Consider the following 17,744-nt stretch of genomic DNA (forward strand, 5'->3'; position numbering starts at 1 on the left):
CACATACAATAATATAAGTTTTCCCCTTTTGTTTTATTCAATAGATTATTAGATTTTTTCATAGGTTTGAATATTCATACCTCGTATGTTTATGAGATCACTAAATAATGCGAATAAGAAAGACTATTAAATAATATGTGTATAATAATGCGCATAAGATATTGTATATGGGTGGTCCAATTTGTTGAATTCCTTTTTATCTAAGAAAACCGTCCTTTTTCTCTACACATGACCTAGTATATATACTACTACAATATGGGCCATTTTGGGCTTGTTTACATTTTCTAGATGCAAAAGTCGTCATCATGTCTATTCTGCCACGTAGCGAATTCTTATTGGTTCTTTTCACTGTTCCTCAGTCAGTTCAAGCCTGCCACCCATCCTTTACGTCCCATAATTGTCCTATGCACGACTTTCGAGTTGCCGATGTAATGCTTACTTCGTAGGGCGTGGGATTACCTCGTAAGCCTATCTCGTAGGTCTTATACTTCGTTAATCACCCTTTGCGGTATTGGGCTTCCTTCAACTTGACCTGGGCCTTTCCTCTGGGCTCAGGTCGGCCCTGACCATCCAGGTTTCACTTACATGGGCTTGGGCCTTTCCTCTAGGCCCAAATTAGTTCGGATCATCTACTCCCCCACTATACCTAGTTTGACGAGATATCCGAAACTAGGTATAGTATAAATGCCGAGAAAAAATCTCTTGAACCTCCTTCCTACTCCCCCCAGTTCGCCGCAACTACAGGCCTTTAGTTGGGACGAACTAAACCGTCGATGATACGTCGGCCTCTGTTTTGTGCATGCCGTCTACTTTTGCCGAAATCTTGCAAACATCATTTTTCTCGGAATTCACGCAAGCACGTGAACCGATGGCAGAGGATTTAAATGCGGTGATGTCACATTCGTCCACGTGTCTGCACCTTTATGCCAACTGTTGATATGCCCGAGGTCCTGGGGTATGTGAACGGTTTGAAGAATCGTGGCCGTTCTTTAATTTGAAATGAACGGCCAGATGCCGTTTATCTGAGTAGAATGAAAAATACAACCTATACATACATCCTAAATAGGTTTTTTTTTCAATTTTTCGTTTACCTCTTCCTCTTCATTAGTCTGTCCTCTTCTGCTAACATATTGCCTGATCCGTTGATTTGTGCAACCACTCACCGTTTGCTTCATCTTTTCCGACGGCACGCGCACGTTCATTCCCGGATTATCCCCTAGCTTCACCGGAGGCCATTTTAGCAGGTGATTCTATCATTTATGTTGCTTATAACAAAGATACCCTCTGTAATATGTCTAGCGATTCTACCCCCTAGGTAGTTCTCTTGAATTGCTATTAGGTAATTCCGATACATCGCATCTCTTTCTAGATGACGCCATGTTTGACGGTGTAGGCGAGGTAGGGGACGCCGTAGTGGATCCCATTAGGATAGTACAAAACCCCGTACCTACCTCGGGCTCCAAAAAACCATATACAATAGTGGACAGTAGTTGGGTCCTAGAGTCAGTGGAGTTCGGGCATGGATATCGGTACGTACACCCCGAACCATCCCAACTACCGGGCTATTTCGATGACGAGCTATTGACTTGGTATGAGGATCAAGCCAAAGCCGGTCTTTCCTTTCCTCTTAACCCCTTTTTAGTAGACGTCGCCAACCGTTTCGGGGTCCCTTTATGTCGGTTTTCCCCTAATTCATTTAGTATAATGAATTGTTTTTATATGATATGCAGCCTCCTTCATATTCAAAACATCTGCGGCGGGCTATTTGATTATTTTTTCTATGCCCGTCGCTCTGGTGCGATGTACTGTCTTTCCAATCGGCGAGATAAGAATATTTTTACCAATATCCCGAACAAAATTAATTATTGGCACCGAATATTCTTCTTCGGTCGAAGTAATGAACCGTGGCCTTTTAATACCCATGTCGGTAGCATCCAAACTCCACCCCCTCATACCGAGGACATGCTTGTCGACATCGCCTATATAGAGTCTTTTTTCCATCATCAATTCTTAGACGTAGAAAATGCCATACGGACGCTGGGGCTTATCGCTGCCTTTGGTTTACTCCGTCCACAAGGGCCTGTTACGACTCCCGCCGAACGCGGTAATCATCCTGCCCATATGCGAACTATTTCCTTCTTTAATAAACATTTATTAAAAATATTATTGTTATTACAGAAGTAGCGATGTTTGCCCACCTACGTGCTACCCCGGCACCGAAAAAGGCCGTTGCAGCGGCCGCCGCCGAAGCCTCAATCGTGCCTATCACGACTAATGAAGCCGACGCAGCACCCAGTTTGACGGCCGACGTGACGGACACCACCAAGTCTTCACGTCGTAAACGGGGTGCCGACGATGCCCTTGTTCCTCTGCCCAAGAAAACATCGGCTTCGAGTGCTTCGAGTTGGAAGAAGAATGGTCCGCCCCCTACCAAAGCTGCTGCTGCGTCGGCCATTGCCTTGGCTCGCCCCTCACCCAAAACCATCTCGGTGCCCGCTTCGTTACTCATACCGAAGCCCGGTTCCAACAAGATGGTTGATTTTATTCGCAGCTTCCGCTCCCCCAACGACCAAAAAGTGCTCGATAAACTTGGAGAAGACGAGCTACAAAGGCAGGGTTGTGCCGCCCTTAGCCACCTCGTGGGACTGTTTGCCAAAAGAGGTCTCCCGTCAGCCCATTCTCAGCAAGAGCTATCTCGTTTGCGAGAGGAGCTCGAAAAGACGAGGGTTGACACTGCGGAGCAAGAGAGGGCTCTCCGAGAGCAAATTGTTATATCGGAGCAGCGAGCGCAAGAGCATGCTGTTGCCCTTGAGCGAGAGAGAGCTGCCTACAAGGCAGACAAGGCAGAGCATGCTCGTGAAAAGGCTGCCCTGGAGGTCTCGCGCTTGGCAAGAAGGCTTCCGCGCATTCCCTCATTGGGACAAGGGTTGGGCGATGCTGGAAAGATTCTCGGCGGAACTCCGGCATATGTACCGGAACTCTCCAGATTTCCTAACTGATCTAATGTCGTACACGGAGTTCGCCGTCTTGCATACCATCAAGATAACACAGATGGATATTGCGAAGGCCGGAGCCTCGGTCGACCTGGATCCAATCGAGGTAATGGAGAGGCTACCTGCCAACGAGATGCCCGCGACGTGGTAACCCTTGAAGGTGCGTCGTGACAAGCAGCCGTGGTATACCATCCCGTTTGATGAGGCACTTAGGCCGTATACAGGGGCGAGTCCTGCGGAGCTGATGGATGCGGCTTCAGTCGTCGAGGAAGAAGCCGAGGCATGCAACGCAGTGACTCAAGATGAAGCACCATGTTGTGGAGTTATACGACTAGTCGTACCATGTTTGTGAGAAAACAAACCGGAGGATGAGTATGCTTGCCATCGCTGACAGTCAACCGTCATAATTCATCAAACCTTGACTTTTTACCTATCAATTTAAACGAACAACCACATTTTTTTGTTCCAGTGTTTCTAGCATCTTTCACATCGATATTCGTTTGTCGTCCATGTCCGTATTTTTCACACGTCAAATATTGTGCATTCTCCATTTTAGGCTAACAAATCAAACGATGAGAATGACTAACTGCAGTTGCTTTGGCCCACTTGATTAATTATTTCCTTCTATCGAACACAATATCAACTTGGAAGAAGTGAGAAAAATCTTCATATTCGTTTCGTTCAAAAACTGAGGGATCAAAATACAAGTTGTCTCCATATTGTTGCTTAAAGAAAAATAAATTTGTTAGATACTTGCACACAAAAAAAGGAAAAAAAAAAGTGAAACACTAGGGATTTTGGTGTACGAGTACACAAAATAATTGTCTACATTTCGTGTATAAATGCACGAAACACACAAATAAAGGAGTTTATCATTTATTTCGTGCCGAAAAACACGAAATATGATTTAACATTTCGTAGTGATTTGTACGAAATTATTGATAAACCAGAATATGATGTTAATTTCGTGAAGGAAATCACGAAATTCAATGCAAAATTTCGGGATATATTACACGAAACACATAAAAATCGACTATTATCAGACAAAAACGTAATTTTTTACCTCATTATCGGGATCGATGTTGGCCATGATGATAATTATTGGGGCCATTTTTTTTTTCTACACCATGTGGGCCAATTTTTTTTGAAAACTAGGATACATTTCCAGCCTTTTTTACTTCTACAATAACGGGTCATTCAAAGTGACGCCGTTTAAGAAGCTGCTACGTGTGAATGTGATTGTGGACCACTTTGTATTTTTTTCATGTAAAATATTGATGGAAAAATAAAAAATGTGTGGGGCCCACACGGTAAAAGAGGAGTTGGCGTGGGTGGGTTTGGGGGTAAGAGGCCGAATTGGGGGTTTGGGGGGTAAGGTGATATGTGGGGTTTTTTTTGTAGTATTTTTTAATTTGTTTATTTAATTAATTTGTTTTGAATAACTAATAAAAAATAAATTATGTAAAACAAAATATTCGTTTTTGTATTTTTTTACTTAATAATTTTTTAATAAGTAATTACAAAACATTGTTTTTTTTTTATTTTAGACCCAAATTCGGAATTCCATAATTTCACAATTATTCTAAAATTTCAAAACACTGTGAAAACTTTTATAATTTTGAAATAATAATAATAATAATAATAATAATAATAATAATAATAATAATAGTAATAATAATAATAATAATAATAATAATAATAATAATAGTAATAATAATAATAATAATAATAATAATAATAATAATAATAATAATAATAATAATAATAATAATAATAATAATAATAATAATAATAATAATAATAATAATAATAATAATAATAATAATAATATATTCTTTAAACTTTAAACCCATAATTCAGAAATTATAAAATAATTAAAAAATATTAGAAAAAGTATATTATATCTGGGTTTTTTTTTAAATTGTAGAAGTTTTCAAAATTTTATAGATATTCTGAAGTTATGTTCCCCAAATTTATTCGGAAATTTAAAATATATCAAGTTTTTAAATTAATTTTTTTTTGATATTGTCAAAATAATTTCAAAATCAAAATTATAATAATTTCATAATTTTAGTTTCTTATTCAAAATAAAATGATTGCAAAATAAAAAGTACAAGAGTATAATTTTTTTTTTCTTAATAGGGCAAATGGCAAATAGGCCAATCACATGGGACTTAAATGCACATCGGTCCACAAAAAATACAGCCTTTCAAATAAACCCAGACAATAATATTAATTAAAATATTTTTTTTAAGAAAAGAATTTAAAAAAAAAAGTCAATTAACAGTTAAATTATGGTCCCCGACAGTTAAATAACTGCTGGAGACAGTAATTTAGCAGCCAAGACAGTAATATTAATTAAAAATATTTTTTTAAGAAAACAAAAGTCAATTAATAGTTAAGTTACTGTCTCTGGCAGTTAAATAACTGCTGGAGACAGTAATTTAGCAACGATTACAGTAATATTAATTAAAATATTAAAAACAAAAAGTCAGTTAACAGTTAAATTACTGTCTCCGACATTTAAATAACTGCTGTAGACAGTAATATAGCGGCCTAGACAGTATTATTAATTAAAATATTTTTGAAGAAAAAAAAAGTCAATTAACAGTTAAATTACTGTCACCGACAGTTAAATAACTGTTAGAAACAGTAATTTAGTAGCCAAGACAGTAATATTAATTAAAAAAAAAAATTTAAGAAAAAAAAAATTATATGTATAAAAAAAAGTTTTCGAGAACAAGCAGAATGATGTTGTTGATGTTGTTTGATTACATTGTTGCATCATCAGTTCAAACTGCTAGCCTTTAAGCATGAAATTGATTGTGCAGTAATTTGCAGCTTATGTGCTTAACGGTAATATTACCAAAATATCTGTTGTTTTGAGTTGTATTTATATTTCCTTTTGTTTTGGTGATTTTGAAAAACAAAAAAAGTTCAATGCAGGAAAAAAAATTCAGAAGAAAAAAAAGAAATTTTCAAAAAAAAAAAAAAAAAAAAAAAAATCGACGCCGCAGACCGGCGGTGAATGACGGTTGACCGGCGGTCTCCGGTGGTGGCGGGTCAAAACTGAAATTAGGGTTAAAATTGGTTAATTGATGAAATTGGGGTGTAAATCATGAAATTGGAGTTGAATTGGGTTTCAATGAATTTTGGGTAATTTTGGTATATATAAAAGGATTTTCCTTATTTGCAAATAAGTTTGATGGACTGAATTTATTTGATGGACAAAAAAGTTGGATGTCCCTCTTTTAATTAAATGTTATTTTAATTAAGTGCCCTTGTCATGGGCATATTTGTCATTTGCTCTTCTTAATAATGATTAGGGTTAAATACAAAAACACCCATGTACTATGGACTTTGTATCATTTACCCCCATGTACTACACATAAATACAAAACCCCCCTGCTATTATGTTTTTTCCAAAATCTGACGAAAATACCCCTTCCTAAACCTATAAATATAAGGGTTTGTTTGAGCTATTTTCCACTATATTTTTTAACATTTTCGGTCAATTTTACTTGGAATTTTTTTTCTTTTTTTATTTTTTCCTTCAAGACATTTAATTACATTGATTTTTTTTTTTAATTTTCTCAATAAAAACCTTTTATTTTTGTCATTTTGAATTTCTTCATTTTTTTCTTAAACGTCTTCCGATAGTTCAAATTCTCAACAATAATAGGATTGTAAAGATGTTTGTAATCTTAATATGTTTGAACTACCGAAAGACATTTAAGAAAAAAATGAAGAAACTCAAAATGACAAAAATAAAAGGTTTTATTTAGAAAATAAAAAAAAATTTAAGCAATTAGATGTTTTGGAGAAAAAAGTATAAATACCAAAATTTTCAACATAAAATTGACTGAAATTGGTAAAATATATAGTGAAAAATGGCTCAAACTATATATATATATATATATATATATATATATATATATATATATATATATATATATATATATATATATATATATATATATATATATATATATATATATATATATATATATATATATATATATATGATTGAGAGTAGGGGTATTTTCGTCATATTTTGGAAAAAATGCAATGTGAGGGGGTTTTTTGTATTTATGTGTAGTACAAGAGGTAAATGATACAAAGTTCATAGTATAGGAGTATTTTAGTATTTAACCCTAATGATTATATAAGCATACCCACTCCCCCAAATTTATTTATCAAAAAAAAAAAAAAAGCATACACCCCCAAACCCCCGCTCGGCCCTCACCCCCCGAAACCCACCCCACTCATCCACCAACCCATCTCTTCTTTTACCGTGTGGGTCCCACACATTTTTAAATTTTTGATCAATAATTTATTTGAAAAAACTACAAAGTGGTCCACAATCACGTTGACACATGGCAGCTTCTTAAAAAGAGTTACTTTGAATGACGCATTATTGTAGAAGTAAAAATAGTTGAAAATATGTCATATTTTTCAAAAAAGTTGGCTCACATGTTGTAGAAAAAAGAAATGGCCCTAATTATTGTGTTCTAACTGATTGTAGGGAAAAAAATTCATGATGTAAAAAATTCAATTTATTTGGAGGTTGAGATAATTTGAAAAAAAAAAATAGTTATCTCAACAAATAAATTATTTTGCACTGTAACTGAAGAAAAAAAATCACCGATAATAACAAACCCCATAAATATAAATTACAAAAGATGCAGCCAAACCATTGACGACCTCACCTGTCACGGCCCAACCCATTCTGAAGATCCAGCCCATTATTACCTCGCTAACCCTTTTCTATCCATCTATAAGAAGATGAGATGAGATGGCTTGTTGTGAGGAGAAAGTAGCAGCAGAGGAGGAGAAACGTGAGAGCAGGCGCCGACCTGAAAATTGCATGAGATGTCTTGTTCTCGATCCGACGTCGTCTCCGTCAAACGCCCAAAATTAGAACCGAAATTAGAAGCTCAGACCAAGGAACCAGAGGATGAGGAGAAACCGGAGTCAACGGCCGCAGTTTCGAAACAAAAATCAATGGCAGTTTTGAAATCATGTGCGACGAAGGAACCTGACCCGCTGAAGGAGAAGGAGAAGGAGAAGGAGAAGGAGAAGGAGAAGGAGAAGGAGAAGGAGAAGGAGAAGGAGAAGAAGAAGAAGAAGAAGAAGAAGAAGAAGCCATTTTTGAGACTCAAGGATTATATTGATAAGGATCGTATGGCCGAGGTGCGTAGGGATCAGGATCAGGATATTGATATTGTAACATACACTGAAACAATGAATGGGAATGATCCTCACTTTATGGTCTCTCTCTCCAAACCCCCTTTTTTAAAGCCATGGTTTATTTCTTCTTATTGTGCTCTACTCTAACCAATAATTAAATTCAACAATTTCTATAGGATGATGGTGTCGCGTATAGATATGACCGAGTTTCTGACAACTCTCATCCCCCCAGAGAGAAACTTATCTCTTATGCCCACCTAGCAGTTGATACCTACAACAAAAAAAATGTGTGTTGTGTTACCTCTTTTATCCCCTTTCATCAAATTAAATGTTTAAATTATTTATTTATATATTAATGGTTAATCTTTTATTGATGTATTTTGTGTACGTAGTCCATGGATTACCATTTGGAGTATGTGGTGAGGGCAACTGTATTTCATGTCCAGGGTTTGTTATACTGTATGACCATCAAAGTCAAGCAAGAAGGTGATTCCGACGCCATTACTTTACGTGCAGAAGTTTACGAAGGATTATTTGATGAACTTGAAGTAGAGTTCTTTCCCCCCAAGGATCATTAGGTGTTTCATTTTTCTATTTATTTATTTATTTTCTTAAATTGCTGCTGCTATATGTCTGAGATCTTATTGCGCTGATTCTATACATATATATTATACATACATATATATTATACATGGATGTATTTTTTATGACTTGTGGCTCGTTGAGAATCTAGATGCAGCTTTTCTAAATCAAACAAAGAAGATTTCTATTTAAAAAAACAGAGTTACTTAACAGCTTCTTTCATGTTCGATGAATATTCATACTAATAATAAATGGTATATTGGGTGGTCCTAAGTGGTTTGCACATGTGTATGGTTTTTACATGAAGGGAATTTTCTTTTAACTGGCATGCTATGTTGAGCCCATCAATGCAATTTCATTGAATTAGTCGAGTTAAGCGATATATGATCTTATATGCTGGGGGTCATGTTGAGGACTCAATTTCATGATACTTAAACGCCATGATGTTGTCAAAAATGAAAAATGATGTCGTTTAACTTTTGATAAACTATAGTAATTTGTACCCCTGAGTTTTTTCCAACAAAGAAGTTTATTTAGATACCTCACTGCCTTAATGAGTCAATTTGCTCTGGTACGATATGCATTTTAGTACAAGTTGTTGAATAATTATTTGTTGCTGTGTAGCTGGCATTGTCTACGAGGTGGAGCTACTATTTGTTGGACATATAGTAAATTGAAAGTTATTTGTTTCCGTTTTATTTACTTGTATTTCTTCTGAATTACACTGTCACAAAACTTCACAAGTCTTCCCCTCTAGAATAAGATAAGTTATTGAGTCTTGTATGACTAGAATTCAGTGACACTTATTCGACAAGTCAAGAAATTAAGTGTGCTTGTTGATATTACTATTATTGAAAAAGCGTAGTCTCTACTATTTACCTTCATATCAAATGAATGTGTTCCCAGTAGTATTAAGTTCAAGTTAACATACTTTTGTTGAGTTTTAGGTTTGAACTATTCGAGCATCATAAAAAACTATCTGCAAATACTAATGAGTAATGAGAATCATCTCTATGTGGTAATTCATAGAGCCTGCTGATTTTGCTACATTTCGTAGATCGGTATTTGGTTTTTAGTTGTTCCACGTAGCATTTCGTTAACTGGATCATTCATTATGTCCATGTGATTTCCAACTATATGATTAAAGGGGTTCCCACATAATTTGAGTCTTTGACTAAATCTCGGTCGTGTCATCTTAAAATCTCATTCCCATCTCAGTATTGGACTCCGACCAACGAGAAACCTGTTTTGTTTTGTGTATATTACGGTAGTACAACCTATAATTAGTACAACCTATAATTAGTACTCTAGTAAGATGTTGGATAATTACTCTTGAGTAGTTGGATTGTGCAAACGTTGTAGGTTCTATATGTTGAAGATGTAGTAAAATGGAAGTTACATGTTTGCAATTAATATTTCCTTATTTTTTTTAATGAATTAATGTCGGAAAACGAATATACTAACAGATCAATTCGTACGTCCATGTATTTATATCACCTAAATTTGCACTATAAAATTTATATCTTTTAGCATGAAACATGAGAGGTACAATTTTCGGTTTGTGTTGGCCTTTTTCTTAGTTTATTGAACACACTATGCATTTGCTATATATTTAAATTAATTGCAATCTAGTGTCTGAAGCATGTACGTTTGTGTTATAGAAATTTACATTCTTTGGCAGCTTTCTGCTGTGTGAAGCATTTAACACTTTTGGGATTTTTCATTTGCAGGTGATTACAGCTTCGAGCTTCAGAGAGAAGCTATATATATATATATATATATATATATATATATATATATATATATATATATATATATATATATATATATATATAGGGTTGTGAAGTGTGAACTAACTTTATTTGTGTGCAATTAGAATACCTTTTTTATTTGTGAAAAAGATTGATGGTGTGTGGAGGTCAATGCCGCTTAAAGGCTGGAACAATTCTAAATTATATGTATTTTGACAATTTTGCTTGCTACTTCTAGATTTTGTAGCTGTTCAATTTATGTTTCTTCTCTTTGGGATTCTTATTTTGTTTAGTTTTACGAATCTTTGTGAAAAACGCTTGGCTATTTGTTCGGACCCATACACGTAGCACCCCTCTTACTTAGGCGATAAATCGAACTGATTTATTGGAATAGTGGTTTTTGCAGAAGCATTTTATAAAGCTTCTGTTTGAAATTTTAAAACTTTTGAAATAATGAGTTAACAAAAATAAACCTTGAATATTTAAAACTTTTATGATCTACGAGTAATTTTCTTAATTGTTGTTTAAAGGCGGAGTTCACTCGAGTGCTATACTATTATAAAATAATATTTTATATCCGATTCAAGGGTCCATTCCTCTAGTGAGAAATTCGATAATATAATAAACGGAAAGGAAAAATTGTCTTAATTATATATCACCAAAATACTAGGTTACTTAGCATTATTTATAGAATCCTCGTACGACTTCAAAAAACTCCGGGCAAGGCTCATATACGCTACTCGACCCATTTCGGTGAAGGATTGCTACTCGTATTACCTGCAATAAAAAAATATCTATATGAGCTATAAAGCTCAATAAGAAATTCGAATAAATATCAAACTTTGAGAATAGGTTATCTAATATATATATAATATTATATGTTACTTCAATCACCTTCATTTAATCACCCAAAACAAATTAATAGTCAAATAAACACACAAGTCATGAAAAACACATCATTTCCACACAAATCACTAATGACCAAAATGACCTTGAATGAAGTCGTGTAAAAAAATCTAGTTTTCTTTTTATCGGATCCGTGAAAAATTAATTTCCATACTCGGACAATAAACTGTTACGAGCCCGTTCTTAGTGAAATCAACTTCTTAACCTAGTTGGAGAAAACGAAACAGAGAGCTTAATTTTTGCCATATCGCGCGACATGCCTCTATGTATCGCGATATGGGAGATAACGAAACAGAGAGCTTGCATTTTTGCCATATCGCGTCATATCCTACTTGTATCCCAATATGAAATAAAACGAAACAGATAGCTTGCATTTTTGCCATATCGTGCGATATGCCTCCATGTATGGCAATATTGGAGAAAACGAAACAAGGAGATTGCATTTTTGCCATATCGTCCGATATGCCTATTCATATCGCGATTGGGGAGAAAACAAAACAGAGAGGTTGATGTTTTGCCATATCGCTCGATACTGCCTCAGATATCGTGCTATGGCATCGGGATGCGTAAAATATATGCAAAAAGGCAAAGCCCTCATTCTTGGGTTCTTCTTGACTTCTTTTCGGTTTTCGACAAGTCTTCGCGGGAAGAACTGACAGGGGATTCGACTCGGGTTTTTCTTACATTCTTTTGATACTATTAGACACGGCCATGGGGCAGGTCAGGTCCGGGTCCGACTTTTAGAGGACCCGAAACCGACCAGCGGGAAGGCGGGTCCAGTCGGCTCCACCCGGTTCCGGGTCCACCCGCTTTTGGGTCTGGACCAGACTTTGAAATTTTGTTCAAAATGTGATGAATGAGATTCGAACTCGATTCCCACACACATGGATAACAATCCAAACAAGTGCGACAAGAGTCACAAGACAAATATTTGTGAAATTACTTGCAACAAATATATATAACATAAACAAACAGTATAAAATGATTATAATAAATAATGTTAAATGGATTATTAATTATCATATTCATAATTATTAAATAGTTTTAATTAAATTATTAACAAATATAATATAATAAAAAAATTAAAATAAATTTAAAGGACTTGAGCTTAATCCATTTAAATCTTACGATTCGATTCTAATATTTGAATAAAATGTATATGTAAAAAAAAAGATTAAATCATATGGATCTACAATTTAATTCTTACGATTTTTACAAATTAAACCAATTATTAAAAGAGAAATTACATCATAATATTTTGATTATACTAGTCATATATAATGTTATTTTTAAATTAAGAAAATTAATTGAAATGAGATATAATCTATTTTTGTTAAAATAAACATCATTTATAATTTTAAATAATTATTTTATGATAAAATACTCAATAATATTAATAAGTTCTTGTCAATAATTGAGGCTAATCGATTTAAATTAATTGAAATGAGTTATAATCTATTTTTTTTAAAATAAACATCTTATTTTATTTTTCATTCGATTTTTTCACACTATCGATTTTAATAACTTAAGTAAACTTGTAATAAGTCAACGCATTTGTTTATATATTGAATTGATTCAATACTTTATATTTTTTAATAGTGGAGATTATATTGATATAGTAATTAATAATAGATAGAGAAATGATAAACAAATTAACTGGATAACTGATTTGCAATTTTTTTTTCTTATGTTATTCATGTAAAATAAGAAATTGAATTGGGGGGGGGGGGGGGGGGGGGGGGGTGGGTTGGTTTATCAAATAGCCCCTAAAATGATAGCCATGAAGTAATTAATTTGGTATCTAAAACATGCTAAATAGAATAATGTATTATTTGATTAAAAAAAAAACACCCGATTGAATTTATCTTATTATATTTTTTTGGGTAAATTACAAACACCCCCCTGAGGTACGGTCAAATTACAAAAAACCCCCTTTTGTTTGGATAATTACATCTACCCCTCAACTATGATTTTTTCTTACACCTCCACCCTTATTGTGCCAAATTCAATATAATCATCTAGATTCTGTGGAATGTGCTCTAGTTCGTATTCGTTTTGTGTAAAAATACAGTTTCCGATGCACTACAAACTGATATACACAAGCTAAAAATCACATATTATGATCATCTTACTTCATAATGTAGAGTTTGAATGGTATAAAACGGGTACAAAAGTGATAATATTTCATATAATCTCGAAGATTCCACTAAATTTGAAGAGCTGAGGGGTGGTTGTAATTATCCAAACAAGAGGGGTGTTTTTGTAATTTACCCTTTTTTTTTGAGTAAATTCAAGTCCATTACTAGGGGAAGTAGAGGAGGGGGGACTCGAACCCTAGACCTTTACCGTATAGGAAAATACTAGGTACCAACTCTCCTAATGAGGGTTGGTTGAATTTATCTTATTTATAAACCCATTTTTTAGATTGATATTTGCTATAAACCACCCAATCAACCCAAAATACATTATATGCCCCAATTAGCTATTCCAAGAAATTAAAGGAAAATTATGTTGATATATGCAAATCCCGCCCCTAATCTACACCGAAATCTCCTCTAGAATTGTTGCCCCCAAATCACGCTCCCAAATCCACTCGAAAAATCTCGTCTACCCACCGTCTACACCAAGCCCATCCAACAATGGAGATCGGTTTATAAGAAGAAATAGAGTAGAGACTAACACCCAAATTTTTTTTGGAAGCCAGTTATCAGTAATCGTGAGCACGACAAGATGGTTAAAAAATTATCGGCGAAAAGCAAGTTATTAAACCTGGTTTTTTTTATTTAAATTGATTAAAAGAAAATCACAAGTAATTTACATGTTTTTCTTCATTTCTTTTGCATGTGCTTCTCGGTATGGATAAATCATTCTAGGAAGAAAAAAATTGAAGACAGAGCCTGACATTATGAAAACCACTATGTATAAACAATTACATAAACATGAAAACCACTCTGTATAATTACAAAGCTGATATTTGCTCGGATAAACAATAACATAACGTTCAAACAAAACAAACATGTTCATACATCTATAATTTTTATATCAAATTAATCCAGGTACGATAATATGAAACTTACACAAATTAAGAAAACTACAAAAACCACTCTGTATAATTTTTAACGCCGCTTTCCTGCTCATACAATCGTGGAAGGATTTCGAAACAAAAATCAATGGCAGTTTTGAAATCATGGGCGACGAAGGAACCTGACCTGCTGAAGTCGAAGGAGAAGAAGAAGAAGAAGAAGAAGAAGAAGAAGAAGAAGAAGAAGAAGAAGAAGAAGAAGAAGAAGAAGAAGAAGAAGAAGAAGAAGAAGAAGCCATTTTTGAGACTCGAGGATTATATTGATAAGGATCGTATGGCCGAGGTGCGTAGGGATCAGGATCAGGATATTGATATTGTAACATACACTGAAACAATGAATGGGAATGATCCTCACTTTATGGTTTCTCTCTCTCTCTCTCTCTCTCTCTCCCAAACCCCCTTTTTTAAAGCCATGGTTTATTTCTTCTTATTGTGTTCTAACTAATAATTAAATTCAATTTCTATAGGATGATGGTGTCCAGTATAGATATGACCGAGTTTCTGACAACTCTCATCCCCCCAGAGAGAAACTTGTGTCTTATTGGTGCGCAGTTGATACCTACAACAAAAAAAAATGTGTGTTGTGTTAGCTCTTTTATCCCCTTTCATCAAATTAATTAAAAGTTTAAATGATTTATTTATTAATGGTTAATCGTTTATTGATATATTTTGTGTACGTAGTCCATGGATTACCGTTTGGAGTATGTGGTGAGGGCAACTGTATTTCATGTCCAGGGTTTGTTATACTGTATGACCATCAAAGTCAAGCAAGAAGGTGATTCCGACGCTATTACTTTACGTGCAGAAGTTTACGAAGGATTATTTGATGAACTTGAAGTAGAGTTCTTTCCCCCCAAGGATCATTAGGTCTTTCTCATGTCGAGGATGAACTTATCTTTTAATGTCGACTTTCGAATTGAACCCAAAATTTCAAGAAAATTAGAAAAATTGTATTCGTTTTGCATTATGTAACGTTATTTATTTATTAGATTAAACATGTCGATCCCATGTGCTTATGTGGTTTCTCCTCTACTTATTTCTTTTTCATTGTGATTTTTTTTATTAGCACTGAAATTCGAAGATCGTAAAAATTTACCAAGTTCGAGTTTTGAGTTTTTTTCGAACCGCCTCAGTTCATTTACATCTGCGAGGTCGATGTCGGATCCGATGGCAAGATCCGGTACGAGGATTTCATCGCCCGCATGCTCGCCAAGTGAGATTAATAATTTAATTTCATCGGAATCCAGAATTAAAAATCCTAATTAATCTACAATCATAATTTCAGTGTAGTTTTAAATCACATTCTCTGCTTCTTTTTTCACGAAACCCGAGCGCGTGTAAGTTTCTCAAGGCAAGTGAAAACAATTAAAGTAATTGTCAATAACTCCATTGTACTGTATTATTTTCAATCGGAATGTGACTGCTTTTGCTTTCTTGTACAAATGCAACTTTGTTTGTTGGTTTTTAATATTGGAATAACACACCAACACGGGTGTGTCGGTGTGTGTGTGTTTGTGTTTGTGTGTGGATCAAATAGTGAATGAACCTGAAACAATCAAGTAATAGTTTTGAGTTGAATTGTTATGCACGGATAAATAAATATTAATTAAATAATACACAAACCCTACACCAACAATTCCACAATATTATAAAAATAAATAAAGAGGAAGACATTGCCCAAGTAACAACGGCTTTTGCTCTGCCTCGAATTTCTTCAGCCATCACCATAATCGGTCGATTTCACTAGCGAATGAACAGCCTCCACGTGGCTCCAAATCTAGGAGACGGAACTCGATCTAACAATTTTCACTACAACAAAATGTACATATAAGGACACTTTTCTAAGGATACATTTCAATAATTGTCCCAAAACTAATATATTAGGACACTAACAAAATTGTATCCCAAGAATAATACTTATTGGGACATTAATATATTAGATTAATTAAATAGGCACTAGACAAATTATAATTTTCATTTCATATCGATTTACTTTTGAGGCTCCATTTTAATCGCACGTTCAAGACTCCATTTCTACTTCTCTTTTTATTTTCGCATTTTTCCACTCTTCGACTTTTATTCTCCCAAAAAAATCCAGATTTGGGTTGATGATAATCAAAGGTATGAATCTCTTAATTTTTTCCTCCCTTTTGTTTTTCCCTTTCTCTCAGTCCCCTAATTTTTGAGCCCTAGGTAATCCCGTTCTTCCAATCCCCTGTTTTTGAACCCTAATTAATTCTTTGAGAATTTCGTTTTTTTTAGATTATGGAAGGAACCAATCTTCCAAGAATTTTTGTATTGTTCAACCACAATTAATAATTTCGGTGAGTTAAATATGCTGATTTTTTTCTTCTTCTCCGTAAGAAACTAATTTAGCTGATTTTTTTTTTTTTTTCTTGTAATTAGTCGACATAATAAAATTTTGTATCCATCCTTCATTTTCTTCTTGCTATTTAGTTTCTGAATAATAACAGGATAAAGATGGGGTCTAGATTTTATCTTCGTATTATATGACGGATGGGGATATTTGCTATTCCACTTTAACTTATGAGTGGCATGACTGCATATGTTGGTGAGTTTACCAATATTTAAATTTTATGAATTTGACTGAAGATTTTTTTATGCTATGATGGTCATTGTTATGATTTCGATTAAAGTTATTTATTAAATACTTAACTATTTGTCATTGTTAAATGCAGATTTATTTACCTCTTAGTTCTTTGCAGGTGAAATCTTCATTATTGTTGCAAATTTTATCCCTAATAACCTATTGCGCTCACTTCAAATCCGAGAGTAAAGAGGTATTATTGCAACATGTTTCAATCGACATATGGATATATAATCTAGTTGCTTGTTGTTATAATATTGTCAAGGATTACTGCAAATTATTTTTTCTTGTGCATTTAGTAGAAAAATGGGCATGGATGGGCCAACGAGATAATGATAAGGCGTATATGTCAAGTGTCAAGTCTCGTTCGATGGAGTCATCACTGATGTAGGTCAGCGTGTTGTCTTAATTTTCAGTCACTTCTAAGTTTTATATTGTCTATATTTGGCTGCTATATCTTTTGTAGGAAATTTGTTAAATTATTTGTGGTTAATGATATTGGGAGAATGGACATCTTTGTTTTTGTTGTTTTAGTATGCGTTGCAAATTTGATTTGTACTTGTAGGTATCATTAGCTAAAGAACAAATATGTGTTGCAAATTATAGTTTCCTTTAAATTTGCCATTAAGATA

General features: G+C 34.3%; 1 protein-coding gene and 1 long non-coding RNA gene across 9 annotated transcripts in view; both read left to right on the forward strand.

Annotated features, from left to right (window-relative positions):
- The first annotated feature begins 7,825 nt into the window (after positions 1 to 7,825).
- Positions 7,826 to 15,386, forward strand: LOC105978033 (uncharacterized). 5 transcript variants are annotated; one of them, XM_088819664.1, is made up of 4 exons: positions 7,826 to 8,264; positions 8,360 to 8,470; positions 8,576 to 8,761; positions 10,496 to 10,846. In XM_088819664.1, the coding sequence occupies exons 1-3, from the start codon at positions 7,866 to 7,868 to the stop codon at positions 8,759 to 8,761; spliced, it is 696 nt and encodes a 231-aa protein (XP_088675790.1). In that variant the 5' UTR covers positions 7,826 to 7,865; the 3' UTR covers positions 10,496 to 10,846. The 5 variants fall into 5 exon arrangements, with proteins under 5 accessions (XP_088675790.1, XP_088675791.1, XP_088675792.1 ...); XM_088819665.1 differs by lacking the exon at positions 10,496 to 10,846 and adding an exon at positions 9,390 to 9,656; XM_088819666.1 differs by lacking the exons at positions 8,576 to 8,761; positions 10,496 to 10,846 and adding an exon at positions 15,186 to 15,386.
- A 1,071-nt stretch (positions 15,387 to 16,457) lies between these two features.
- LOC148769965 (uncharacterized) overlaps positions 16,458 to 17,744 on the forward strand; it is a 1,694-nt gene continuing 407 nt past the window's right edge. Inside the window, exons 1-5 of one of the 4 annotated variants that reach the window (XR_016031523.1) lie at positions 16,458 to 16,625; positions 16,767 to 16,828; positions 16,962 to 17,076; positions 17,231 to 17,305; positions 17,415 to 17,503. This is a non-coding gene — a long non-coding RNA (uncharacterized LOC148769965). The remainder of the gene's footprint in view (positions 16,626 to 16,766; positions 16,829 to 16,961; positions 17,077 to 17,230; positions 17,306 to 17,414; positions 17,504 to 17,744) is intronic. The other 3 variants (XR_016031522.1, XR_016031520.1, XR_016031521.1) reach the window with 3 other exon arrangements.

Source organism: Erythranthe guttata, chromosome 6 (genome assembly GCF_056151865.1).
Source record: "Erythranthe guttata isolate IM_541 chromosome 6, IM_541, whole genome shotgun sequence".
In the NCBI taxonomy this organism is placed as follows: domain Eukaryota; kingdom Viridiplantae; phylum Streptophyta; class Magnoliopsida; order Lamiales; family Phrymaceae; genus Erythranthe; species Erythranthe guttata.

Bases quoted from the DNA above. Each gene is read 5' to 3' on its own strand.
- LOC105978033 (XM_088819666.1), top strand. From the start codon at position 7,866: ATGTCTTGTTCTCGATCCGACGTCGTCTCCGTCAAACGCCCAAAATTA. The intron at 8,265-8,359 runs GTCTCTCTCTCC...CAATTTCTATAG, and splicing joins GGAATGATCCTCACTTTATG to GATGATGGTGTCGCGTATAG. The intron at 8,471-15,185 runs GTGTGTTGTGTT...TTGTGTACGTAG, and splicing joins ATACCTACAACAAAAAAAAT to TCCATGGATTACCGTTTGGA.